Raw genomic sequence first — 27,924 nt, 5'->3', positions numbered from 1 at the left:
CTTTTTAACTTATTGTGGGTGGAGAAATACTCGAATGAGCCAAAGCTATTATATGTATAAAGATTTTATGAGATATAAAAACATATTTGATATATTTTGAGAAAAAAATCTTAATATATTCTAATTCAAGAGGAAGGATATTTTTTCAGTAAGATATGATATTTTTTTCGACTATACAAGGAGACAGGTGTCCATGTCAAATGGAAATATGGCGAGTCTCGACTCTCGCGCATCCGTTCACGTGGCGGACACAGAACGCCACTCTCTCTCCAACGACGCTTTGACATCCTGTCCCGCTCAGAAGGATCACGGGGAAGTCTTTCCCTTCCATTTCCAAATACTCACTCACTGAAATCTCAATATATAAGCTGAAAAATCAGAAATGGAAACATAATTTTGATCTCTCTGTCTTTCCTCCTCATCTTCTTTACAGAATACGATTCCTTTCTTCGTCTTTGGATTAACTTCGTAAAAGAAGGAAAAGAGGTGAAAGATGCTCGCCTCGACATTTATTTGCGATGCCTCCTCTAAGTTTACTCTGTTTCATGCATCTTTTCCAACCGACATTACTCGTTCTTGTCTTCCATATTCATGTGTTCTTGACATGGGGTACGTAAAATGCGCAGTTCGTTTGGCAACTTCTGTCCTTCGTGTTTTCACTAGATTTTGGCATTTTCAAGTCATCTTCTAGAGTCTCCAACTGAGTGCAAAAGAATCTTAGTTCTAATATTGATGTGTTGAAGTTTATTTCCCTGGAATGGACGTGGAGTTTCATCGTTTTTTTTTTCTTTTGAACTGCTGGCTTATGTTTGCTCTTTCTTCATCAGACTTAGAGTTTGTTTGGAACAAAATGAATTATTTTGGTGGAATATATTTAGAAATCTTAGTTTCGTTTTCCTCTAGCATTAGCAAATCATTCTGTAAAGACAAGTCTAACTAATTCATTCCGCCGAATTTGAAATGTATGATTTCAGTTCCACTTATAATAATTTGAAATTGAATTTTCATGTTTTAAGTTTAGATTTATAAATATTCAAATAGTCTGTTTGCTCCATGCATCCTTAATGACATCTTAGAAGGTGTATCATGTTTAGTTTTGTTACATTAAGGAGAGTGCGGGTTATGACTAAAAATGGTGTAATTGAGCTTGAGCATTTACTTTATGATCTTGTATCTTCACTTGGTGAGATTTTGACTTCTACTAGTGCCTAATAGATTGAAACTAAGTAGAAGAGCATCAGGCAGACAGCGAGGATTCTGTAGTAAGGCATGTCCATTCACTATACTATTGCAGAGCCATTGCAATGGCCTTCCTTTTTTTTTCTCTGAAATTTAACAGTTGTCTGAATTTTGACTTCAAAAGTTTCTGCGGAGGCAGTCAAGGGACAGTCTCAAGCATAGAAGAGCTAATGTCTATGGTCTTCATGCTCAAGATCGTGTACTGGAGGTACTTCTCACTGAACCAGAAACTTCTTTTAAATCCTGGCTATTATTAAGCTTCATGAAATTCTCAAATTCTTTTGATTTTTTAGGCTATTTGACCATATCTCTGACCATCTTAAGTATAAATGCAGCAATATCACTATGAAAAATGTGAATGCAGTAGAATTGCATCTTGAATTCTGGTGTTGTATTGCTAGTAATTTTTTTTTCTTAGGATAAATTGTGAGATTTATGTTATTAAATAGTTCATGCATCTATTGTCCTTATATATGTGTGTGTTTTTCTGCTACTAGTTTTGACTGAAACATGCTATAGGTATCTTTAAGGGTATTAAACTAATTTTTGTTTTCTGATACCTGTTCGTACTTCTAGGAAGAAGCCCCAAAGATGTCAGAAACCAGCCCATCATTAAAATTTTCCTCTGGGCAGCCATTTCCATTAGGTGTGTCAGAGGATGATAATGGAATCAATTTTGCTATTTTTTCACAGCATGCAATTGCAGTCACACTCTGCTTATCATTTCCCGAGAGGTGAAATTATTTCCTTATTGGTTGGATTATGAAATAAAATTATCAATGGAAGTTACTGAATTTGGTTTTCATTTCTTGGCCTGCTATATGGTCAAAGAATAGGGGACTATTCATGCCTCAACCATGTTGTTCTATACTTTAACATTTCATTCTGCCATTTTCTTGGTGTCCTAGAATCATTCTTGTTTCAGTTTAATGTAGATGCTGGATTATGTTTGTTACATGCGATTCCGGTGTTTGTCAAGTTGTTATCTATAGGTTTTTAAGACAACCATAGAATGTTTTTGTGTTTGTCTATTGTTTCATTAGCAGAGATAAACTTGCTTAACTTCTTCTGGTTTTCATTATGACGGACATTAATCTGTGGTTATTTTTGGGGGTTTGTAATTTATATGAGAAAATCGTGTTTCGTATCAAATTTGTGCCATCTGCTTTTTGAGTACGTCCTGTTGCAGTATTGGCTTATGTCATATCTCTCAACTGCTTATGCTCCTTGCACCTTGACTCTAAAAAGCTCATTTTGATTCCTGTACCATTCGCATTTTAGCTGACTGTTTCTGATGTTTTTGTACCAGTAAAAATATTGTTCTCAAGTTCTGGAGTTTTGACTTTTATCTGTATTATCTTAAGCCTAATGCATTTTCCATAGATCATATCACAGGGATAAGGTGGGAAGGCCAAATGATGAAATGATTGAACTGGCTCTGGATCCACGTCTAAACAGAACTGGAGATGTTTGGCACATATGTATAGAGGTAGTATTACACTTTTACTGGTTCTATCCCTATGGAAGTAGGGAAGTCTTCCATGTGCAGCATTCATATGAACACATATACTAATTACTTATATATGCATCAACCATTATTGGTCACATGAGAGGCTGATATCTTGCAAGTTTGCTGTTTGTAATGTTGGCTGTATGTGTGCATACATCCAACATTTCTTTATTACTTCTGTGACATAAGGTCTTTAATACATCTTGCATTTATGCTTTGAAATTGTATATGTAAAAGTAGGACTTGCCTCGAAGCAAGATTCTCTATGGTTATCGCATGGATGGTCCTCAAAATTGGCATCAAGGGCATCGATTTGACAGCAGCATTGTTCTTATAGATCCTTATGCCAAGCTTGTTGAAGGACGCCAGTATTTTGGAGACCCCAACCATAGATTTACAAAATTTCTTGGAACTTATGATTTTGAGAGTCCAGATTTTGATTGGGGAGATAACTACAAGCTACCAAACATACCTGAGGTATTAAGATGTTTATATCCTTACCACACTCTAATGGTAAATTCTTCTCTCAGATTGAGATTTTACATTCATACATATTGATATATTTCTTCCAGGCATTCACCTTTGTTATTAGTTGAATAGACTAATAACTAAATGTATGTCTATTTTTCCTTATAAAAGCTCTACATGTTTTTCCTAGTATTGAACTCCAAATTTTTTTAGTCTTCAAAATCAGATTTTATGCATTATGTTACAAGTATTATATTTTACATTTGTATATTGATAATTTCTTCCTGTCATTCATCTTTATTATTAGTTGATTAAACTAGTAACTAAAGGTATGCCCATTTTTTCTTGTACTGAATTCCAAAATTCTTTTTAGTCAGAGTTTATGCATCGTGCATACAATTTTTATATTCTACATTGTAAATTCTGCATCTCTGCTTTCTATTATCTTTGCAGAAAGATCTTGTTATATATGAGATGAATGTTCGTGCATTCACAGCTGATGAATCTAGTGGCTTGGATCCAAGTATTCGTGGCAGCTACCTTGGAGTGATTGAGAAGGTAATTATTGATATATTAAAATGAAAAAAAAAGACTTTTATTTCCTTCAGTTTCCAGCTGGATGAGAAAATTCTTACTAAGGGATCAGATTGTTCAAAGAGTAGATCCTTGAATGAATAATACAGTGAGAGCAGGGTTTATGTAGTGTGAGCTGATGCAAGAGGTAACAGTTAAGTAATTGTAACAAAAGTAGCTAGAAATTAGTTAAAATAGTTGCAAAAGGTTAAATCCGTTTCAAGCAGCCGAGATCGGGTTTAAATAGATCCAGGAATGTATAAATACTGAAAGAATGTACCTGGAAATGTCATGAATAAGATTGATCTATTTTCCTCTCTATCTCCTCTTGTTTTTCCCTCTCCATCAACTGTATCAAGTGGTATTAGAACTCACTGGTCCTACAAAGGATTGGGAAGTCCAAAAATAGCAATGGCAGTAGTATAAAAAAAAATTACAAAGAGGCATGACTAAGAAACTCCAAGAATTATGAAGATGCTGGAGTTTTTGGAAAAAAAAAAACAAGATCAGATATTCCAGGAACTCAAAGATCTCATTATCAGTTCAAGATCATCTGCATCTCCTGCAATAAAATCAACCCATTAACTACAAACATCTACCTAAAGTGCTATGAACCTTATCTTACCTAACCACACAAAACATCCACCTGTTCCTATATTTCTAAATATCTTGACAGATTGTAATACCCTTGCTGGTTCAAATGCTGCCATTGGAAGGACCATTCCAAACTTTTCCATCCATCATCACTCATCTGCAACACCAAAAAAACCACCAATTCCATATTCTACCAACCAGACTTGGCAAAATGTTTGACATGCATCAAACAAACATGACAAATTGACTTTCGCTCATGGAACCTACATGGGATGAATGTTCAACAGCTACACCACCACTCTACTCCAAATCCAACTCTTTTGCTAGACGACCAACTGATGAGGAAATCAGGGCCACATGAGTGAAAAATGACCCATGAGGAAGTATCCGCATGTTCATCCTCTCCCAGTAACCATTGACAATGAAAGGATGACCTGGAGCATAAATTGGTCCTAAACTCCAATACAAAATGCAAGGGATCACTTCTGTAGCTAATTTCCTAATCTTTCAATTAAGCTTCTGCCGAGCACTCCTTGGGGGATTCAATCGCTTTAAGAATGAGAATATTCTCATCAGAAAGTGATGCAAGGCATCACTTTTCTTTCTACGTTTTGAGAATGTTCTTGACATAAATCAGTGCAGGTGAGGATGCCTAGCTGGAACTTGGGCAGCACCAGCATTATGCAATTGTTGAAAATTTCTTTTGCATGCTTTATTATTTAAAGAATGATCCCTATTGGGGAATTGTTATGTAGCTCGCCTGACTCTTTTTTTTTAACTTAAAGATTCCACACCTTTTAGAGCTTGGTGTTAATGCATTGGAGCTACTGCCTGTCTTTGAATTTGATGAGTTGGAGTTTCAGAGGCGTCCAAACCCAAGAGATCACATGGTAGTAAAACAAAAATCTGTCTCTGCTCTATGCTATAATTTTTTTATGATGTGAACCCTTATTGCATTTTGTTCTCACTATGATATTTGTTGCTGAAGAAGTCAAGTTCTGTTAACTTTCAGTTTTGTGGGTTTGACTTAGAACCTGTGTTTCCTTGGCATTTTCTTCTCTTATCTTGATGCTTCTTAATGACGATTTATCCTATTTGTTACCTTATGTGGCTTCTGATGAATTAAGACGTGATGCAAATGGAGATACCATTTGAGACAGTTGCATATTTCCCAGTAGCCGCTGTAGCTTTGCATCCTTATTGGATTTCTCAAGTATGAGGAGATTTCAAATCTCAGACAATTATGATTGTTGGTTGGTTACTTAACTCCCAAATGGATGTCATTATAAACCTTTGGGAAGAAAATGAAATGCTAGGGAACATTCTAGCATTCTGCCATTTACTTCTTTTTCTTTTAATTTTTACGTGTTGCTTACCTTGTGCTTGGATTTGATGTAACAGAGTGAAAAATAAATCAACTTTATTCATTTTGCTAGATCAATACTTGGGGCTATTCAACCATAAATTTCTTTGCTCCTATGAGTCGCTATGCCAGTGGTGGTGGTGGAGCTCTTAGGGCTTCAAGGGAGTTCAAAGAAATGGTTAAAGCCTTGCATGGTGCTGGCATAGAGGTGACTATGTCTTTCTCTTTTTGATAGTTCTGTTTGTTTGCCTTATTGAAAACCTGAAATATATTTGTTAGAGTAGACTGAAATATTTTGTTTCTTACTCTGCAGGTCATTTTAGATGTTGTTTATAATCATACCAATGAAGCCGATGATGAAAACCCTTACACCACTTCATTTCGTGGCATAGATAATAAGGTGATTCTGGAATTCTTTTATTGATTTAACAGGACAGGAACCATGCCTCTGGTATTTTATAGTTTATGTTCTGCTTATGGTTTTAAATTTAGGTACGTTAATTAGATCATTATTTTTCAGTAAATCTTAAGCTTTTTTTAGTTTTTTTCTATAAAGTTAAAAGGGGAGAAAGAATTCCAAACAAGATGGGGAGGATAACATAACCTTTAGAGAAAAAAGACAAAACAAAAGAAATAAAGAAAGTAAAGAAAATGCATTGATACAAAAATACATCACATTCTCTTTGACAAATGGATGAACCTGAGAGCAGGACACCACTCTAGCAAAATGCTAATCAAGACTGTTGCTTGAAAAATCCTAGCATTCTGCTGTAGCCAAGGATCCATAAACCTGTGAAGGTGGTCCACTCCGCAGCACCATGCACTCCTGTATTCACTCAAACCCATGGAAAAAAAAGAAGAGAAACAAGAGTAGAACTAAAGGTCTTTGAGTCAAGAGGGGCATGCTCTTTTTTTTGGATGAAAAAAAAATATTTTAGAAAACAAGAAAAAACCATCGTTGTAGTAGTAGGTTTCCTTCAAAGGAAAGAAAAAACAGAAATGCATCAATCTAAAACAACCAGCTAATCTCTTTGCGAAACACTAAACGTGGGTAATAATCCATTCTAAACTATCCAAGCCAAGTACTCAAGATTCTGAAAGTATATCAAGCATGAGGACAAAGCTCTATGAGGAGAGTGGAGCACATAATTATTGGTCCTATTCAAGATAGTAATGTAGATGAAAACCCGTATCTCAGACAAAGTTTTCACTTTTCGAGAAAGAGAAAGGCAAAGTTGAGGGATGCTAATAGGGTTGTGAGTAAGAAATTTAAATAAAGATTTATGAGTGTGGATTGTTGAGGTATCGAGGGTCCAAACTTGACTATCAGGGCTAGAGGCAGAGCAAGTGAAGTAAAGTGATTGGGGACATATATCTAACTAATATTGTTCACTGAGATTTATGAAGGGAGAAAAGTTCCAAGATACATTACCATCTAGATTATTACAAAAGACAAAATAGTAGCATTAGGTCTGATAGACATTCTATAAAGATGAGGAATAAAGAAGATGAAACAAATCATAAACTTGAGCAATGGATCCCTAGGACTTCTTCAAGTAATTGACGACCCACTTTTAGTGTATGAGTTGTTCTAGAGCAATCTGAAAGTTGATCTTTACAACCCTGTTCCTAAAGAAAATGCCATATTTTCCACTAGAGCAAGGTTTCTACACACTTGAGTTCTAGTAGTAAGCCCTTCCCTCCACTTATTTATTAGCATGATGACTACAATTTACAAGCTTTACCACCTAACTCATAAATTCTGTCGTTCTTTTCCTAATATAAGCTTTTGATACTATAATGCTTTTTTGATTGAATTTTGTAAGAAAGGAATAGTATAGTTGTCTACTTTCCAATTTTTACATTTCTTCCTTAGTCATGTATTTCCTGTAACTCATTTGCAGGTTTATTATATGGTGGATTTAAATAACAATGGCCAGTTGCTGAATTTCTCTGGCTGTGGTACTTTCTGTGTCCTTTATAGTTCCTCTTTCTTTGGAAGAACTATACTCTTTTATTAATGCATTGAGTGGATGTGCATCTCTTTTCCTGTAAAATGTCATAACTGCATATAAATCTCTTTTCCAATTTTATTAAAACTATTTTGCATAACTCTATCTTTTTGTCGTTGCTATTTGTAACTAGAATCAAGGTTTTGCTCTTGCATGAAAATCAATGAGTTTTGTCTGCTTTGCAATAGTTTTAGGATCATAGAACTATGTACCTTATTCAACAAGGACACAATTCCTTGCATATTGCACTTGATCTTTGCCACACATTGTGATGCAGAACAAGAAGACCTGAAGTAGACATCTTTCAATAGTAATAGACATTTATATAATTAATGTTTATTTATTATTAAGATATTTAGCTTATTAAAAATTATTAACTATAGGCCTATTATTAGTATGGATTTATCATTTCCTATTTAGTAATTCTCTACTATAGGTTATCACGTAATTAGCTTATTTTCTATTTGGTATTTTTTTTATGGACTTAATATTTTCTATTTTGATTGTATTCTAGTGGCTATAAATAGGGTATTCCTTTAATTATTTATTAGACTATTTATATAATTATTATATAGATATTGAGTTGTGGATTTGATTATTAAAATCTGAGATCTCCAATCTTGGTTCTTAATAATTTTTCTCAACATATTATGTTCAAACTTTTTTAATCCTAATCAATAGGTTTCAGAACAAAAACTTGATTCATCACGCTGTCCTAATTCTCTCACCCTAGCTTATCGAAAATCTCAACCCTTATCTCAGTTGGTAACTGCCATGCTTGCTAGTCAACTCAAGATCATAGTGTTCTTATAGGAAATTAATATTCCAGACCACGTCGATGATCGTCGATGTCTGATTCAGGATCTGCATCGTCAATGGAACCCTTAGCCAGAAGCCCAACCCCCTAAGAATGTTGGAAGAGCATGTGTGGCCCTCACACGCCAGAAGCTGCAAGTGGAGCCATATTTCATCCAATGACCCTTGGGATTTTGAAGTCATTTGCGGAGTCATATCCAACCGTTATTTGGCCATTTTAAAACCAAATCAGAGCCAAAATTCTGCAATTTTCTAGTAATTTCCAAATAAAAATTCAATATTATTTTCCAATAACGAAGAATAGTAAAACTAAGTGTTCCATTTGCAAAAGAAAAGAAGTCATATAAGCAACATAGCAATTCTATCCAAATAAAGTTGTTTGTGAGATTAAAAATTGCTATCCAAGAATTGAGTAATAAAATTGATATGTTTGGAATGAAGATTAAAAAGCGCTTACATCAAGAAAATTTTAGAATCTTCAGTTACACAAAAGCGTAACCTATCTAAAAGTTTTAATAGAACACCAAGAACAAGTAAAGGATAAAAAAGGGTGAAATAAATTAATGAATAAACAAGATATAGAAGCTGCTACAATCTTATGATCAAGAATTAAGTATGGACTGCATGAACACAAGTGGGGTAATTGAGAAAGTAAAGGGTGTTGTGGAAGAGGTTGTTATTCGTATAGATGAAGTTGAGTTTTCTAGGGGTGGATCTTTTAATTTAGCAGCAAAAGACAATATTGCTCATGTTGAAAGGTAAAGACAATCCAGTTGAGTTAAACTCTATGAAGACAAAAGAAGCCATACTTGAAGAACTACAACAATGACACCCTTTGCAAACAATATTGGTAATCAAAGTTAGTGATTCTTCCATTTTGTAGATTTTGTCTTGCCTAATTGCTCCTTTGCTCCTTCATAATCCATGGTTTTTTTTTCATTGAAATAAAAGTATGAAATGTGTATTAAAATACGGCACCAAGGTGGTGCCGGTCAAGTACAACTGCTCCAACATCCTCAAGATTGTATATATTGTCTCCCAAAAAAATGGAGCCAAAATAATGTAACCATCTATCTTTTAAGTTCACAAAAGCAGATTCCCTCCCATCAAAAGTCCTAGTTTCTTTCTTTCAAAATGACCCAAAAAATAATAAGTGGAATAAGGCGGGCGGATCTATTGTTGTTTGCAACTCCTTCCCAAGCCAAAAGTGCGTTGCTCACTGAGCCCAAAAATTATTTTTTAATGCTTCATAATCCATGATCTTGGAAGCATTCTTGTGCTCAAGCTCTCTTTCTTTTACATCAATTGCCTTCTTCTGATTTTTTGTCTTTAAATAATATCACTGAAAATTTTTCGTCGTTATGCATTTAAATTACAGTTTTCTTAGGAAGTTGGTCAAAAATGAAGATGCATTTTGAAAGGTTTCATATGAAATAATTCTATCTTCATTTAAAAACCAAAATTTTAGTCGGCTTGGATACTACATCATGCTGTTGGAAAGGAAACTAGCATTTGAATGTTCTTTATCCGGTCAATTTACTGCCTGAAGTTGTTATGCTGAAGAAGCTATTATCATAGTATTCCACTTGAGATTTTGGTTTGTTGAGCTGCTCTGAAGAAATGCGGAATTTGCATTTGCATTATTTTTTCTGAAGATAAAAGCATGGGTTTTGGATATTTCTATTGAAAGTCCTTTTCTGAAGCATCATTTTTTGGTATGCAGGGAACACATTAAACTGTAATCATCTTGTTGTACTGGAACTAATTCTTGACAGCTTAAGACACTGGTAGGGACGATCCATGTAGAAAATTGCTGGTTGATGCATGGCAATTATTATCTCAAGATTCCTCATTCTTTTCCCTTACCTAACTCTGTAGGGTTACTGAATATCATGTGGATGGATTCCGATTTGACCTTGCCAGTGTACTTTGTCGGGGAACAGATGGATCTCTGCTTAATGCTCCACCTCTTATTAGGGTAGTTTAATTTTTTGTACTCTTTCTCTGGTATGCCACAGGCTTGAGTGCAAAATAACATTTCTTTTAAAACCGAGTTCATTTGCAGATCTATGGAATGATGAAACTGACAGCAGCAAAGAGTTGAATTCTGATGCTTAATTTTCAGTAGTTGTAATTGCAAATAGAACTAACTCCCTTGTCTGATATAATCTTCAGTAGAGGAGAATGTTGAAGTGTTGTTAATTTTCTCGCTTTTTTTTTTTTAGGTACTACTAATTCATGTAGTGTTAGAGCAGGGCCTTTGAGTTAAGCTATCATGCATATTGATCTAGAAGAGGTGGCTGTACTTTTTCTTTAGTGCATTACGAGTTGTTTGGTTATAGGATCTGCTTATACCTTATTTCAGAGAAGAAAAAAGATCTGCTTATACCCCTATTTTCCTGTTAATGATGAAATAAAAAATAAGTATATTATTCTTGTTGGATTTTCAACCAAGAAGAGTCCCAGAAAAGACAAAATAACTTGCAAAGTAGGTTATGTAACCTTAATGATTCCAAAAGTTGCTCGTTTATTAGTACAAGCTTTGGACAAATATAAACCACTAAACAAAACACTAGCCTAAGGATAAAGCAATACATCTTTGGTTGACAGCCTCCTCAATTTTGTTTGTCTTCTCAAAAAAATAAATGTCATTGACTTGATGGTTATGAACTGATTGGTAGTTCTTCCAGAAATGGCTTCTAGTTTATTAGTAGCATTGCTTGAAGCAAATGGCAATTTCACTTTTGCTGACTGGCTTTGTCCTATAATTACTTATGAACCAGGCAATTGCCAAAGATACTATCCTATCGAGATGTAAAATAATTGCTGAGCCATGGGATTGTGGAGGTCTATATCTTGTGGGAAGATTCCCAAACTGGGATAGGTAATGTTTATTTTTATTGTTCTTTTTATCAATTTCTTTTGTTCAATGCGTTAAAGATGAACATAATTGTTTTCTTTATATTCATTGGACACCCTTTATATTTTGAAAGCCTGTTTCTTAGTGGAGAGTTTCTTGTTTAACCGAGAGGTAGTTCACCTCTAGTTTTTTCTCAATTCTCTTGGCGCTTTCTTCTTTTTGAGTAGTAACGTAAGGAAAGGAGATCGATCTGTTTATTAATCCTAAATGTTATTCTTTGATAGGAGTGAATATCACCTTTAGTATAAAGTGGGTAAAGTACTTTAGTAAAAGGAGGCAATCTGATTATTTCCAATGTGTAAGGGTAGCTGCTCCCTCCATGAAATGAGATGGAGGAGTGCAGATAGGGTTCAATTTCCCATCGCTTATTTCTTGGCGTAGCAAAACTGATGTACTTGAGCTTTGGCATGGAAGAAGTTGGTATTCTTATTTCCTGTTGGCATCTTGCATATACAACCTTCAACTTACAAGATTTCTCTGGTGTAGGTGGGCCGAATGGAATGGAAAGTACCGTGATGACATCAGAAGATTTATAAAGGTATTGATAGGGGGAGAAAGATCTAATATTAGGTCATATTAAAATCTTAACGACAAGAAGTGACTCAATGAAAACAAATAAGTATATCTTTAAAGAAAAATGTTTTGATATGATTAAGATATTTTTTAACTTTTATCTTAAAAAAAATATTTCTAACTTGGTTCTTCAGATTAAAGAGCTATGATGAAACTGTCAGATTCTCCTTGTTAATATCTTTTGGTTTAACTTTTAATTGACAGTTAATACTGTGAGTTTGATCTCCTTTTCTTTTTCTGTTATTAAGCTGAACTTTATGTAAATATTCGCAGTTTTGATATTCTGAAGTTTTGAGGTTTTCTACTCGATTGATGCTTAATTCTTTCTTGGTTTCATCACTTTTCGTCATAGAAATTTTGTTTGTTAGTTTCTCTCCATTTTGTTCGGTTAGATTGTATATATTATTATTCTCTTCTTTCTATTTCCTTTGTCACAAAAGAAAGGAGTAGCTTTCTTATCTATCAATTTCCCAATTTCCACTTTACTTTTTGTTTAAAATTGTATGATATAGGGTGATTGTGGCATGAAGGGAAGCTTTGCTACTCGTATCTCTGGATCTGCTGATCTTTACAAGGTAATGATCATTCTACCATGGGTGCTTCAAGTCCTCTACTAATATTCTTGTTGAAATCATGGGTAATTTTTATCTTCAATATTTTGGCATAAATTGCTAACACAAAACTGTAACAATTTTGAGGTTTAGATTGTTCAGAAGTTTATTAACATACCATTTTTGTAACTGAATTTGAATTAACAAGTGAGCAGAGCACATTTATTTATTTATAGTCAAAATAGCCTATGAGATCCTGGAGCAAAGCGTTGACTTCCACAATGAATTGATTTTTTTTTTCTTTTAAAAAAGAAATTTGTCAAGCTATGGGTTGATTCAGTTTACAGACTTATATGACTTGAAGGTGTTATTCTGTGATTCTCATCTTATGGACCTTGTTCTTAGTCAATATCTTTTAGGATATAGTATTTTATAAGTTAGAATATGAGATGCTACTCATGAAAGTTCTGACGTGACAGAAATTTCGTTAATGAAGCTAGACGTCTATTTGCATATTCTGTAAAGTTTTACTTCACTAAAATCCACTTTCCCAGTAAAGGAATAAAATATATTATTCTATTTAATCTATATTATAATTTGCTCATATCTTGCAATATTATAAAGAGTACATACTTCTGATGAGTAAATCACTTTTAATATTTTTCATTCCCCTCCACCTAATCAGTTATCACAATTATTGGCTATTGCAAAAATTAACCTTTGGATCTTTTCTTCTCCTTCTATAGGTCAATAAACGCAAGCCTTACCATAGTGTTAATTTTGTCATTGCACATGATGGTTTCACTTTGTACGATCTTGTTTCGTACAATTTTAAGGTACTATATGCTTTTACTGGATTAATTTGATTTTATAAATATTATGAATCCACTTTTGCCCATTACTGTTGGTTTTGTAGCACAATGATGCTAATGGAGAAGGTGGAAATGATGGGAGCAATGATAATTTCAGCTGGAATTGTGGTTTTGAAGGTAGGAATGAGCTACTTATCTGGAAACCTTAGTTTGTAAATTACAGGTTTAGAGCATCATATTTTTAAGGTTCTAAAGATGGGATCACATGACACCTCAAAAACTGGGAAAATTTTCATATCAACAGATTGTGAAGTGAGTCACTATGGAATTTCTTTGAGATGAAAGTTGTTTTTTTTATTTGCTTTAAAAGTAGGCCCTTCATACATGGAGTATAAATAGATTTAATTTGGTTTGTTTACACCCTGTACCCAAACCATACGAAACTAAAAAGATTTCAAACCAGATCAAACCATTTACCACGAAAATAACAGAAACCAAACTAAATTAAGTTACCTTACATTTTATGTATCTCAAAAATTTTTGTAACTTTGTCTAACAATATTACCTTACATTAATAATAGCGTATCTCAAAAACAATATTTTTTGCAAATTAAGTTACATATACAACCTAGCAAAACAAAAACAAAAACAAAAACAAAAGTAAGTACTTTTAGGCACGAATAGGATGGTTTGGTTTGTTTTGGTTGAAATCTTCTAGACCAAAATGAACCTAATTAAAATTTTTGGTTTAGATTTCTATAACCAAAATTTGGAGGATCAAAAGCTAAACTAACCATTTTGGTACTTTGCTTTACTTTTTTAGTTTGCATCAAACAAACCCTATTCGTGGGAGGACTGAGTTACATAGCATATTTGTGGTGCATTCAGGTTCTTGTTGGTCCTTAAACCTCCTGAATGTCTTAGGACATCACTGCTTGGCTGTGGATGCCTGTTTTGAGTGACCCTGTTCTCCCGAAGATGTGATATCATTTTATGTTCGAAAGTGTTGGATAGTAGTGTCTGTGTCTGCTTCTTTTATAATGGTTTTTCTTCTCTAGATCTTTTGCCGAAAATTTAGGATATTGATAGGTTTTAAAAAAGCTTCCATGGATGCGGAGGTTGTTGGCTGTTCCCTTATTGGATTTATGCATTCTTGTCATTCATTCAACTAAATCTTACCTTCCATTTTGTTTGAAAGTTAGCCATACGCTACATGATCCCTTTCATTCAAAATTCTTGTTACCTTCTTTTTTTTTTTTTGTGTGTGTGCTATATGATCATTTTCCATTTTGGCAGTTTGAGAGCTGCTGTATAGGGAACACATGACCGGACTTAGCAGTTCAGGGAATTGCAAGAAAATATATTACATTCATCTGTATTTATGCACAGGGGAAACTGATGATCCTAAGGTTAAAGCTTTGCGTTCCAGACAAATGAAGAACTTCCATTTGGCATTAATGATATCGCAGGTAAAACATATCTGAAAGCTGGTATAAAGTGTCGCACATTGGTGGTGCCTTACAACTTTATCTTTTCCTGCTTAAACGATCTTCAATGTTTTCCTGTTTGGATAAATAGTCTTAAAACTTTTTTGTTTAACTTGATACACAAATCATTTTTTTTTTCAAACAAAAAATAATGACAATGAGAACAATAATAATAATAATGGACTTGTATTTTATTTGGGTTTCAGGTTCTTGTTTGACTAATTATGTTTGCTGTAGTGTAGGTTAGTCAACATTGAGTTGGTTAAGTTGTTTTTTTCTCCCTAATTTCATATGTTTGTCATCTACCTTTATTACTATTAATCCTTGCTGTTATCTTCAATATAATAGGCAGTATATGGGCTTCAAAGCTCGTTTCTATTCCATCCGAATTTGACACACCACGCCTGTTTCCTTTTCTTTTACATCATTTTCATTGTAGCTTGTGCGTTGTTATGCCTGGTTTTTTAGTGGTTTTCTCTATGTTGCTTGTGAGCTTTGCTGTTTTAATGTGACCAAAGTGAATGTATATAAGCAGGGAACTCCAATGATGCTAATGGGAGATGAATATGGGCATACTCGTAATGGGAACAACAACAGCTATGGTCATGATAATGCCATTAACAATTTCCAATGGGACGAGGCATGTTTTCTATTTGTTTTTCTGTCTTTCTGATAGCTTTAACTCATGATGGCTCCTAATGCAAAATATTTTTGTTAACAGTTGGACCAAAAGAAGAGTAGTCATTTTAGATTTTTTGCAGAGGTGATAAGATTTCGCCGGAGTCATCAAGTATTTAGCCATGAAAACTTTATTAGCAAAGTAAATCTCGTTTCACTTTCATGTTGTAGTTTATTGCCTCTGATTCCTATGAAGCTAATGAACCATTTCATATACAGAGTGATGTTACATGGCATGAGGATAACTGGGACAATTATGACAGCAAATTTCTTGCGTTCACGTAAGAATAAAATTTTTCTTCTTTCTGCAATGTAAAAAATAATCTGCTCCTGGCAATGGAATTGCATAACTGATGTCCAGGATCAAGCACAGATTTCCCATTTCCTGTTTGATATTATAAATTGCATGCTGGACAGAGTGGCAAGTTGTTGATTTATTTCTTAATCAAAAAGAATTATTTCATTGTGTGCATGCGTATGTGCTCGTCTATTTATATACCGTCCTGTCTCCTTGTGGCAGACAATTGTATTTCTTCTTTTCTCTGATTGCCAGAAAAAAGGATTCAAGCTTTGTTAATGTGCTTTCCTCCTAACAGCACAGCCCCAGCTTCATGGGCCATTGTAGTCTCATTTTCTCTTTAAAAGAAGTTTGAGTTTCATTACCTGGAGGCTTGCAACTGTTCCCATCCGACAATAGATGACCCTAATCTTTTCCTTCACTCCCTTTATGAACAAGAGGGAGGGACAGACTGCCTACAGTCTGTTTAGATATATATGAACAAAGCTATTTCTACCAGTTATTACCAAAAGCCAGATCTATGGCCTATTAGTTTTACTATTTCTGACCTTATCTCCTGATATTACTAAATAGAGTAAACTTATGCTGGGGACTCCAGGAGCAATCATGTACACAGTATTTAGCTTGGAAACAATTAGTGTGTGAACATATATATAATGAAATGAATTTTAGAAGATGTTGTGCCGTATATATTTTTTTCTGGAAACTAGTGAGCATATTTCATTGTTATTTTAACGAGCATATGCAGTCAGAACAGCAAATGAGAAATCTTTGGTTTTTGCAGGCTTCATGACAAGAAAGGTGGAGATATATATTTGGCATTCAATGCACATGACTTTTTTGTTAGAGTTTCAATACCTCCACCACCAGCAAGGAGGCATTGGCTTCTTGTGGTTAGTATTTTCCTTTTCTTTTCTTTGAACTTGCAATATCTGCAACATATAATGCTATATTCAGCACTTACATTATCCTAGTGCCACGAATATTATTCATATGCTTAAATTGTCTTTTCATCTTTCAATTTTAGGATACCTGCTACCTTTCAATTTCAGAATACTTGCTACAGAAACAACTTTCAGTGATAATCTTAATTTCTTAGTGGTTATTTGGACTTTGTTTCGGGACACCTATCCCACTGATTTTTGGTCAATTTTTAATGTTTCAAACCTATACTGCTTTCTAAGCATATGGGATCATTGTTCCTTGGCTTTCCTAAAAACTAGAGGGTTTGTCCCTCTCTGTACACCTGGATGTGAGAACGGAAAATGTTCCTTGGGTTGATCCAAATTTGTGGAGATGGGAGATCAAATGAGTATATTAGGCTCCAAGTAAATGGTGCGGTTTGGTGCTATGTTGTCACTTTACATGTCAGTCCCTAACTTTTTGCTCCAAATTCTCCACATGTTGTAATGCTCCTTCGCTTTTAGTTTTCTTTCCCAAAAAGGACCACATAGATGCAGCCTTACTCCTGCTGTGATGTTCATTAGGAGCCTCTCACTTGCTGCTTTTTTTAAAATAAAAAATAAAAAAGTAAAGTATAATTCATTCACAAGCAGTAAGTGCAAACCCGTGTACCTGTGACTTGCTGCTAATTAATGATAAAGCATTGTTTTAATTAAGTTTCCTAGTGTAACGTTCATGACATGGATGCAGTAAAGTGAGCTGCCGAGTTTAAATGATGGATATAACTATGGCCAATAAAAGATTCTTTTGAAGTAAAAGAGTGAAAGAAGCAAGAATTAAAAAATAAAATAAAATAAAAAAGTCTCAGTTGAATGATTTGATCAGGAATAATTGTGGCTTGACTTGGCATGCAAAATATTCCTTATTCACAATCAATAATTTAAAGAAGAACCCAAACATGTTGGTAATTTATTTGCCTCGTCAAATTTCAGGCGGACACAAATCTCGAGTCTCCGAATGACTTTGTCCCTGAAGGTGTCCCAGGCATAGAAGGCATCTACAATGTGGCCCCTTACTCTTCAATTCTTCTTGAAGCTAAATAATGAGTCATGAACCTGACCTATCTGCATATTACACGAGCACTCCAAGATTTTTTATCTGCTATATGAGATACAGGTTTTCTGGGATCATTTCGGTATCAGGTATTTCTAAGACTAAGGAAAGAGATCTCTCTTTTGGGTAAAGAAGGAAGATCAATCTACATCACAAATTGATGAAACATTAACAGTTTTTAGACTTTACGCGCACTTAATTATATAGTCAACTTTAGAGGCTTGTCTTTCCTTGGTAGTGAAGATCTGAATTGGTAATGCAAATTAATTTTTACTTTTTTTTTTTTTTTTTTCCTTGCGTGAAGAATTAGAATTCAAGAATAAGCAAGAAGAAAAATAAATACTTATATATTCGGCAAAGCTATTTTCTCAAGTCATTGAAGAAGTATTTGTCGTCTAGTGAGCGGCACGGTTTCTGAGTTTGACGACTTTAACTTGCTTTGATTAGAAGATGGCATTATGTATTTATGGTGCTTCTTTTTGAGCTCATCTATACGGTAGTCTTATATAATAAACATGCAAATCAGGTTTCTTAAGACTTTTTGAAGCTGGATGAATTTAATAATTTAAGAGAAATTCTGGGAGAACTAGTCAATATATAAATTCGGTTAACTGGCAATTTGATTTGTTTAGGGTAAATTTTAAAATTTTAATAGATGTATGAAACAATCTTCCCGGAAGTACATCTTGGATTTTAAATCTTTTTAACAACGAAAAGAAGTTCAAGGTCTTAAAAAATTACAACTGGACAACGAGACAAAGATAATGAAAACAGTAACACATCTTTAGATGTATTAACTTATGATGAGTTCCATGTCTTTTCTTCATCGATTTGGATAGTCCTGTAATTTAAATTTTATAATATATTCCAGTCCACAACGGGCTAATCTAATCATAACGATAAGGGCAATTTCCGCGTTTAATAATTAACTTGATTAATTAAAAAATTATACCCGTTGATCAATTAGAAACTTCAAAGACTAGAAAAGTCAACCAACAACCCACCGCCGTTGATCAAAGATGCTTTACGACAACGCGTCGCTGGAGTTTGTCAAATTATTGTACTTCATCCGACGGTTCAGATCCTTCCCTTGCGATCATCGGTACCACGTGTCAGTGAAGATGCAGTTTCCTTTTTGTCGCACTTGAATCCCTCAAGTTTCTCATTCTCTCAAACCTTCCCCTAATTGTTTAAACCAATTGTAGATCTGCTCCCCGTTCGTCTCCCATAATTAGTAATTATTTATTAAACCTTATTACGAATGCCACTATTATCCAAAGACAAATTAATATGACATTTTCTTATTAAAAAACTAATTTTTAACTAAATTAAATAACAAAAATGATTGCGTCTCATAAATTTTTATAAGCATGTCTAAAAGAAAATAATTCTCTTTCTAGAAGAAGTAAAATTTCATTATAAATTATTAATAATTCAATAAAGTATAATTATATGTTGATAAAAAAATAAATCAACATGATAGGACAAAAATAAAATAGACTTTTTATCTATTTAGACCGGCAAGGACTAAAATGAAAGAATACGTAAATATAAGGTGGTTAAATGGAGATTTCCGAATAAACAAGTCATCTTACGATTAAAATCTGGAAGAAAAGGAAACAAACAAGAAATTTTCTGAACCGACTTTAACCTTTTCTCTATATAAACTCTCTTCTCCTCTCTCTCTCTCTTCAAAGCCCGCACAGTCTCTCTTTCGTTCTCTCTCAATCTCTCACCAGTCGGCTCCTCTGTACTCTGCGACTTCTTCCTTTTTGCTTCTGAGCCCTTTGGCCTTTCGTTTTCTCTCGAGAACTCGCTTGAGCTATAAACGAAAATGGCCAACGAGACTTTCCTTCTTCTTCTGCTTCTGGCACTGGCTTCCCACTCCGCTCTTGCTCAGGCTCCCGGAGCAGCACCGAACCAATCTCCGCCAGCAGCTACTCCAGCTCCGGCCCCAAAGGCTGCGGCTCCAACTCCCTCAGTCATGGCTCCACCACCAGCCACCACTCCAACTACTCCACCAACCGTAGCTCCAACCGTACCTCCAGCAAGTGCACCAACTTCTCCCACCATCTCTCCTCCTGCTCCTCCCACCTCTCCCGCTTCAGCTCCATCCACACCGGTCCCTCCCACACCATCCATTTCCAACCCTCCCGGTGAGGCTCCTGCCGTCACTCCCGGCAATGGAGCTGCCTTGAACAGAATCTCCGCCGCCGGATCTTTCGCAGGAGCTGTCTTCGCCGCGGCCTTGTTGCTGTAGATCTGACACGGAGCCGACGATTTAGGGTTATTTTAGTAGGATTTTCGAGAGCTTCTTCGTCTTTTTGATTTTATTGTTTATTTATTTTGAATTTACGGTGGTTGATGGTTGTGATTGTATGGGTCTTTTGGAGGTTGATCTGAGATTCCATTTGCTTACTCTTCTTACTATTGTTATGGTTATTGGTATTTATGAATTCTTTTTTTTAATTTATTTATATATATATATGTATTTACTAATTTTCTTTGCTCATTTTTTTTATAAGTTAATATAATTTTTAATTTTTAATTTTCCCATTTATTCAAATAAATTTTCTCATCGTATCATTTTCTTTGTTAAATTATGTCAAAAAACGAAAACAAATATTACATGGAACAAGTTCTGTAGGTCTAAATTTGAGAATTTGAAACTGAAGTGATCTCAGGATTGTCGTTGCGAGGTCTGAGAGAGAGAAAAAAAAAAGTAGAAAATGGTGCGGTGGGTTTGTCTTGTAGTGTGTGAGATTATTATGAGAAAAGGGGGGGGACAGCTGGAAAGGCACCCGAAGTTATTGGTAATAGTATTTTGGTACCTATAGTTTGGTCTTATTAAATTTTGGTACCAAATATTATATAATTCGTTTTATGAAGTAGAAGAAAAAAGTTGGTATCTGAGTAGTGTAATGCAAGTGGTGGGTAGGTGGTGTTTTGATGGGGTTGGAAGAAAAGTAAGAGGACTTTTACAGGTGTCACGTGGTAACAGCTGTTATATATATATATATATATATATGACTTTCATGTTGCACAAACTCAAAACCCATGTGCGCGGTTTTTTTATTTTTTTATTTTTATTTCTGTTAGTGGGGTTTTTTTTTTTTTAAAAAAAATAATAATTAAGTAATAAGTTGAAAATTTATGATTTATTTATTAATTAAAAAATTAAATTAAATGTCATTTATTTTTTATTTGTTACTAATAATAATAATAAAATATTAAAAGAAAAGTTCTTTTTGGGTAATAAAATGGGGTTCGTTTTGGTGGTAGATAATAATTTAAAGCATTGTACAAGAAATTGAAAATTCATTCTTATTTATATTTCTTTTGGGGTTCGTTTTCTAACTAATAATTATGATCTCTTAAAACTTTATATTAATATATATATATATATATTGTGGGATGATCCGGACTCTCTTCACATATTCTTTAGTGTAAATTATACATGTATATGTATACTAGTAGTAGCTTTATTTATTCTAATTATAAAAACAAGGTAGGGAATAAGTGTGGAAAAGTTGACAGAAAGAAAAGAGTGAGTGCGCAAAGCATTGGATTTCTTTCTTTCTTTCTTTCTTTGAGATGTGTGGTGGGAAGAAACTTCTCGAGAACTACAAGAATGTTCTGGAAGGAAACAGAACTAAAAGCGGCATTTCCAGTTCATATCCAAACACAAGAAAATCATTCAAATTTTTAGTTTTATTTTTACTTCAATTAATTTACAACTTTTATTCCCAATAAATTTAGAGAATTACAACAACATTATAGTTTAGATTAATGGAATAGTTTATTTACTAACCCTTACAATTGATTTAATTACTCTATAAAACAATATATATGTATGTATGTATAGTAACGTGTGACAGATGAAATCTGTAGCAATTGTTGTTGTTTGAGGCAACACAACTAGGCCAACGACTTTGATTATCATTATTATTATTATTATTATTTTTTATAATATAAATATTATTAATTAATTATAATTGTCTTAATTAAAAAATTTAGTTACAAGGAGAAGAAATTTTGTTGAGATTTATTATAATTTGAGACTTAAGATTTATTGTTAATGTAGAAAATGATTGTTGAAGTACTCTACTAAAATATCACGCAGCATTTGCCTACTTGATTTCTTCAATACACACGCACATTCACACGTACATGCATATATATATATTGGCTATTTTGGTCTATCACCTAATGGTTTATAAATAAGCCCAATTAGTATATAAATTATTTTTATTTTATCTTTTTCAACTTATAGATTTTATTAAAAAGAAAATTTAAACTCAACACGTAACATTTAAAATAAATACATTTATAAATAATATAGAATTAAAAAAATATATATACAAAATATTTCAAACAGAGTTGTGTATATATGGTTTCAATCTAATAACCGCTTGCTTAACACCAAGGTTTTGTTCGTTTAGTCTTAACTCTATGCTTGTTTTACACCTGATTTTTTGGTTCATGTTTTTATTTTTCTATTGAAGATTCTGTTCTTATTAGAACGACAGTCCAAAGATTTGCAAGAAGCCCAAAAACACAGTCTAAGTAACCCTTTGATCAGCGGGCTGGATTTAGCAGTGAGATGATCTACTCCTAATCAAGATAATGGGTAATAAATTTTATATCTTTTATTTAATTTTCGCTCCCACAAATTTTCATTGTCCAAATATATGTATATTTTAAAAATATATATGCACCAAAACATACATCCTGCATTAGAACAAAATCAAGTATTCATACGATCTTAAATTCCAAACAAGATCATAAGTTAATATGCCGCCCCTGAATTCTCTACCTCGAATTAAATTTTGAGATCATAAGTTAATATGCGTCCAATCGTTCGCCAATATAAATAAAATTAACAACTCATTAATAAAAAGATCAAACGAAATAATATTTCTCATCATTACAGATGAACAGTCACAGAGAAAGAAATTAAAAAACAATGAAAGCACTGCCTCTCTCCTGGCTAAGGGCGCGGGTAGTAGACGTACAAGCACCCTGGCCTGAAAACTTACGATAGAACCCAGGTAAACAAAGCCACACAAGTAGTAACAATGGCCATCCATGGAGAGAGAGTCCCAGAAGCGGAGTATCCTTGAGGCATATTTGTTGTGACGCCTGGTGTGTATACAGTGGTTCCCGTTGTGTTCCGAGTAGAAGCGTCTGAAGGAGTCGTGGTGGCGGGGGTTCCCGACGGTGAGGCGGTTGAGCCGGCGGCTACGTTGACGGCAAGCTTCATGCCGCCGGTGCAGTGACCCATTACGGCACAGATGAAGTTGTGAGTGCCGGCGGTCTTCAGGGCGATTTTGGTGGCGCCGCTGCTGTCTGTGCTGATTGAATTGCCGACGGTGCATGTCTTGTAGTCGCTGTCACTCACTTCATCCACTGTGTGTCCACTCCCGTAGTTGAAAACTTCAAGATTCAACAAAATAAAAATCAGAAAAAGATGAAGGTCTCGTAATCCTTTTCTTTATGATATAATAGAAATATATATCGCATCTCTTTCTATTATAAAAAAAGAATTGAGTAAGAGAAGAGAGATGAGAGATGAGAGCTGACCAAGGGTATCACCAACTACAAAGGTCTTATCACTTGTCCAACCGGAATAATCAACACCCAATGCCCAGCCTGAACCTTCTCCCACAGTGTAAACCGCTGCAAAGCTTGATGCTACCGTGTACAAAACCATGAAAATCAAACACCCAAATCTGACACTAATAGAGCTTCCCATTTTCTTTCTTCTCTAGTCAATGGCGGATCAGAATTCAGAAGATTGAAAAAGAAAACCTAAGAAATTAATTACCCACCAAAAGAGATCAGGTTCAGCTGTGACAATACTTCTCAAAATGAAGCCTTTATATAATGCTGTAAAAGGGAGAGCGGAGTAAGTAAGAAAAAGTTGGGTGATTTTGGTCTACTTAAAATTCCAATTAAGCTGTGCGTTTTTTAAAGAAATATTCATGTAAAGGGAATGACTTGGGACAGACTCAACACCTAACGGAAAAGAAGAAGAAGAGGAAGAGGAAGAGGAAGAAGGTGGTGGGTCCGATATTTCTAGGGTTCTTTTTGATTATCAACTCCACTGATTGGTTGTTGACTAGGGTTTATCTCAAGAGCAGTTCGTGGTGTTTTCGTTAGGTAGGCAATTCACACAAGCACAGTCCCCATTATAGGCATAAGAAGATAGGAGTTGTTGTGAAAACAAAAAGGTGAATTGAGCTTAAAGAAATAATAATTTTGTTTTATGAAAAATGAGAAGCAGATATTATTATCATCAATCTTTTATGTACTTAAATTGAGAGATTAAAGTATTTTAGTCAATACGTACAAATTTTATGGAGCTTTTTTTTTTTTTTTTTCCAATTGTAAGATTAAAAAAAAAAAATTAAACTAACTGATCAGATAATTCCTAAAATTACTATTACATAATTAACTTTTCTCATAAGTGTGGTTATTGGAGTAATTTATTATTTTAGAACTTTCAATTTAAAATCTATATTTAATTTTTATAATTAGGTAAAAAAGTACTCATGTTTAAAAATTTACTGTACAAATATTTTGTTATTTTATTGATTTGATAATACATGTTTAAATAAAAAAATTGAGGTAATGATAGATTGTGAATAAAGAAAAGCCATGAGTTGATTGTATGCTCTCTTTTATCATTTGTGAATTGTGATGGGGTACGCATATGTTGTGTCCAACAAATGATTTCTCAAACATCATTATCGTGATAGAATCAAATTGAAACCATTGTTTAATATGTTACGTTCTTCAAACTTTACTCAAATTAGTATTCAAGTAACCAATTACTATTTAACAAAACAATAAATACAAACTCTTTATAAAAAAAAAAAATAAATAAATAAATTGTAACTTCACGTTCTTATTTAAAAGTTATTTTCATCGTGTTATAATTAGATATATATATATATTATTCAATTAATAAATAAATAAATTTTACTAAAATAATAATATTTAATAGCCAAAAAGTAATATATGTAAAAAAATTAAACATAACTAATCCAATTCAATATTCGAACATTGATAATTTTAATATCATGATTAAACATTTTTAAAAAAAATAAAAATTTATATATTAATTAATTAAATGTCAATCATAATTGAAAAAAGAAAACATTCAAACAAAAACAGACGAAAACGCAGTCTTCATTCATGCTTGGGATATAGCAATCACAGAAGGAAACGGCCCCAGTTAACCAAATGGTGTTGTACCTTCTTTTGAAAGGTGTCACACTAGCATCAACTTTTATATACACACGGTACCATAAGCTACATATAAATAGTCATAAAAAGAAACGATTAACAGTCACACAAGTCTTGGAAGAGCACATTTCTCCAACTCTTTGGGCAAAGAAAAAAAAATAAAAAATCAATACCCAAATGAATATCAATCTAAGTAACCTTTGCTAGATGTAGTAACAGTAGTGTAGAGCAAAGACTGATATATTTGCCCACAAGGGCTTACTAGCACTGCTGTGACATTTGGTTGGTGCCTAATAAAAAATTCCACTAATTTTGAGAAAGCACAGGACACACCACTTTTATCAAAAACCGTCCACCAAACCAGGTAAGAGAAAGTCATGAACATGATAGAAAATGTTTTGATAATCAAAAGGCCAAATGGGACATCAACCCACGTGTCCAACTCAAAGCTGAAACACTTACAAAAGGTAATGTTGGTTGGGAGCTTTGGGGTCCATTGGCTTTCGGCCAACAACCCTTCCTACATCTATGCCAGACTACGTACTTTGGTGAGACCAGTCTACGGTCTACCACATACCATCATGCATCAACCATATTCCATCTATAAGTTATATACTCATCTGCTGGCTCCACGGAATCAGTAAAATGCTTCAACAACGAAGAAATAATAGAAAAGGGAGCAGGTGCGTCCCACGTTTATGTCTTCATGAGAATCCAAAGAGAGGGAGAGAGAGAGAGAGAGAAGATTACCTCTCGTCATGTAACTTATAAATTTGACGGAGTAACCAAGACTCAAACAGCTCAAACACCTAAAAAACACTGGAAACAGCATTAAAAAATTCTGATAAATATTAAAACTCAAAACAGCAATCAGAGAATTTAAGAAAGACACCTAATTTTAGATGGAATTTCACAATCACTCGAACTCTCTTCAGGTACTTTTTTCCTTCTCTTTTTCTCCCAACATGATAGTCGAATTCTTTGGACATATAATTCTCTTCCGCAATCATAATTTTCCTTCTATTCATTACAAGTTTCCATTCAATCAACTTACCCTCCGGATCTCTAGGTGTCTATAAACTACTGCAGCACCTCACCAGCAGAGTGGATAAGGATCAGCAAGATATCATGCATGAGATTTGTACAAAAACTGGAGCAGAGTTTCAGGACAATCTTGCCCTCTTTTCATTAAACATATTATATGTTTAACACCAAGAAACATCGAAATACAGAGGACTAAGACGTGAATCACATGTCCACCCACATGGTTTGAAGGAATAAGTTAAAGCAGGAAAATAACTAGATATCTCAATGATACAAAAAGAATAAACAACACCCACAAACCTATGAAATTCAAAATGACTGTCATGTATTTAGATCTTCCTAGACAAAAACTAAACTAAACAACACTGCTTGAACAAGGGATAGGTTTCATATCAAGTGATTGCTTTCCAAGTAAATGTATAAAAGAAGCTGATAAATTACAGAACCAATGCTAGGAGCACTATTCAAGAAATACTAAATTTTCAAATTGAAAGCCATCGGTCCTTCCAACACAAAAGGAACATAACCTGTAGCCATTCAACATTGCTTCAAAGAATATTGATGAGTTGACTTCAAAATAAGTCAACAAAAAAAAAGTAAAGTCAGTATTGCAATGATACTTAAGAAGAGAAAACTAAAACTTCTAAAAACAACAATAAATTGATTTTTATGATGGTGGCCAATATTATATTAGGATTACTATCTTCAACATGGCAGAATTTGCTCCTAGAACACTGTCAAATGGATACTTACACAGTCACACTCAACTTATCATTATAACTGTGGCTGAGACTTCTCCAGTACTCTCCTTTCCCTTCCTAGTCATATGCACTTTGAGTTTTGCAAATCTGAAAATAGATTGACCCAACACGAGAGATATAAATCTCAAGAAAATAACTAATGAGATTTCAGACAAGAGAGATGATTAAAGCGAGGAATAATTCATAAAATATTGATTAATGTTGATTGACTGAATGTGTAAAAGGAGCAACCATGCTTGAAAATGCTTCAGTTTCTTAAAGAACAGTTTCATAAAAAGAGGATAGTAATTTCACGACAATAAACAGAATCTAACATATTCAAAGAGTTCTTTAGTGTTGCAGAGGTCATTTTTATTTAAAAAAAATAAATAAAGAATTTTCAAATAACTTGAATAAAAACTTTTCTATAGAAACATCAAGATACCCATAGGCTAAGGAATTTGAAAACTAAACATGCAGCCAATATTGTCTAGCAAAATGTGATTGCAGTTATGAATAACCAAGAGGAATAAAGCACCAGCCTTTGTCACCCAAAGCCAAGAAGAGTTGCACAAGGCCATCTGTTTCATAGTAAGTTCCAGCCATATTATTCCTTCCTTATCTGTGAGTTACAAATATTATGGTCTGAGTCTATTTTCAGGAAAAAGAAAAATGAATTACTATCGCCTCAAGCATGCATAATTGTTTCAAAAACAGAGGAAGAGAGAAGAGAGAAGAAAGAAAGATGATAATAGTCAAGACTTTGGAACCTGAAGCAGAAAAATATAACAGAAATACATTGAGATTATGGACAAGAGCTTAAGTTAGACTTCCCTAAAAAATTACTATTGCGAGTTCACACGAAAGACCTAAATCAATGCCAAACCCAGATGGTGATACACTGAGGTTACGGAAGAGAGAACAGAGAAAGATGATAATAATTAACGTGTTGGAATATGAAGAAGAATATGTGTGAGAA

General features: G+C 33.9%; 3 protein-coding genes across 6 annotated transcripts; 2 read left to right on the top strand and 1 right to left on the bottom strand.

Annotated features, from left to right (window-relative positions):
• The first annotated feature begins 168 nt into the window (after window positions 1-168).
• Window positions 169-18,187, top strand: ISA3 (isoamylase 3). 4 transcript variants are annotated; one of them, XM_022044938.2, is made up of 24 exons: window positions 169-609; window positions 1,216-1,267; window positions 1,364-1,447; window positions 1,816-1,973; window positions 2,623-2,728; window positions 2,990-3,226; window positions 3,671-3,775; window positions 5,170-5,274; window positions 5,821-5,955; window positions 6,061-6,147; window positions 7,652-7,709; window positions 10,299-10,362; window positions 10,454-10,553; window positions 11,359-11,459; window positions 11,982-12,033; window positions 12,581-12,643; window positions 13,366-13,455; window positions 13,536-13,608; window positions 14,821-14,900; window positions 15,454-15,558; window positions 15,640-15,738; window positions 15,816-15,877; window positions 16,679-16,787; window positions 16,922-17,513. In XM_022044938.2, exons 1-24 carry the CDS (start codon window positions 494-496, stop codon window positions 16,991-16,993), a joined length of 2,313 nt encoding a protein of 770 aa, XP_021900630.2. In that variant the 5' UTR covers window positions 169-493; the 3' UTR covers window positions 16,994-17,513. The 4 variants fall into 4 exon arrangements, with proteins under 4 accessions (XP_021900630.2, XP_088077770.1, XP_021900629.2 ...); XM_022044937.2 differs by lacking the exon at window positions 16,922-17,513 and adding an exon at window positions 17,790-18,187 and having other exon boundaries at window positions 172-609; window positions 2,635-2,728; XM_022044936.2 differs by lacking the exon at window positions 16,922-17,513 and adding an exon at window positions 17,790-18,187 and having other exon boundaries at window positions 172-609.
• A 1,396-nt stretch (window positions 18,188-19,583) lies between these two features.
• AGP10 (arabinogalactan protein 10) lies at window positions 19,584-20,379 on the top strand. The gene has a single exon (XM_022044862.2). It carries the CDS (start codon window positions 19,745-19,747, stop codon window positions 20,168-20,170), a length of 426 nt encoding a protein of 141 aa, XP_021900554.1. The 5' UTR covers window positions 19,584-19,744; the 3' UTR covers window positions 20,171-20,379.
• A 2,421-nt stretch (window positions 20,380-22,800) lies between these two features.
• LOC110816720 (blue copper protein-like) lies at window positions 22,801-24,060 on the bottom strand. Its single transcript, XM_022045028.2, has 2 exons — window positions 23,494-24,060; window positions 22,801-23,346 (listed from the first exon to the last, which is right to left on the bottom strand). Exons 1-2 carry the CDS (start codon window positions 23,663-23,665, stop codon window positions 22,946-22,948), a joined length of 573 nt encoding a protein of 190 aa, XP_021900720.1. The 5' UTR covers window positions 23,666-24,060; the 3' UTR covers window positions 22,801-22,945.
• Window positions 24,061-27,924: the final 3,864 nt, after the last annotated feature.

This window comes from Carica papaya, chromosome 1, assembly GCF_054855325.1.
Source record: "Carica papaya isolate Zhongbai chromosome 1, ASM5485532v1, whole genome shotgun sequence".
Lineage (NCBI taxonomy): Eukaryota > Viridiplantae > Streptophyta > Magnoliopsida > Brassicales > Caricaceae > Carica > Carica papaya.
The sequence above is the reverse complement of the archived record's forward strand: the minus strand, read 5'-3'. Positions and strand labels throughout refer to the sequence as shown.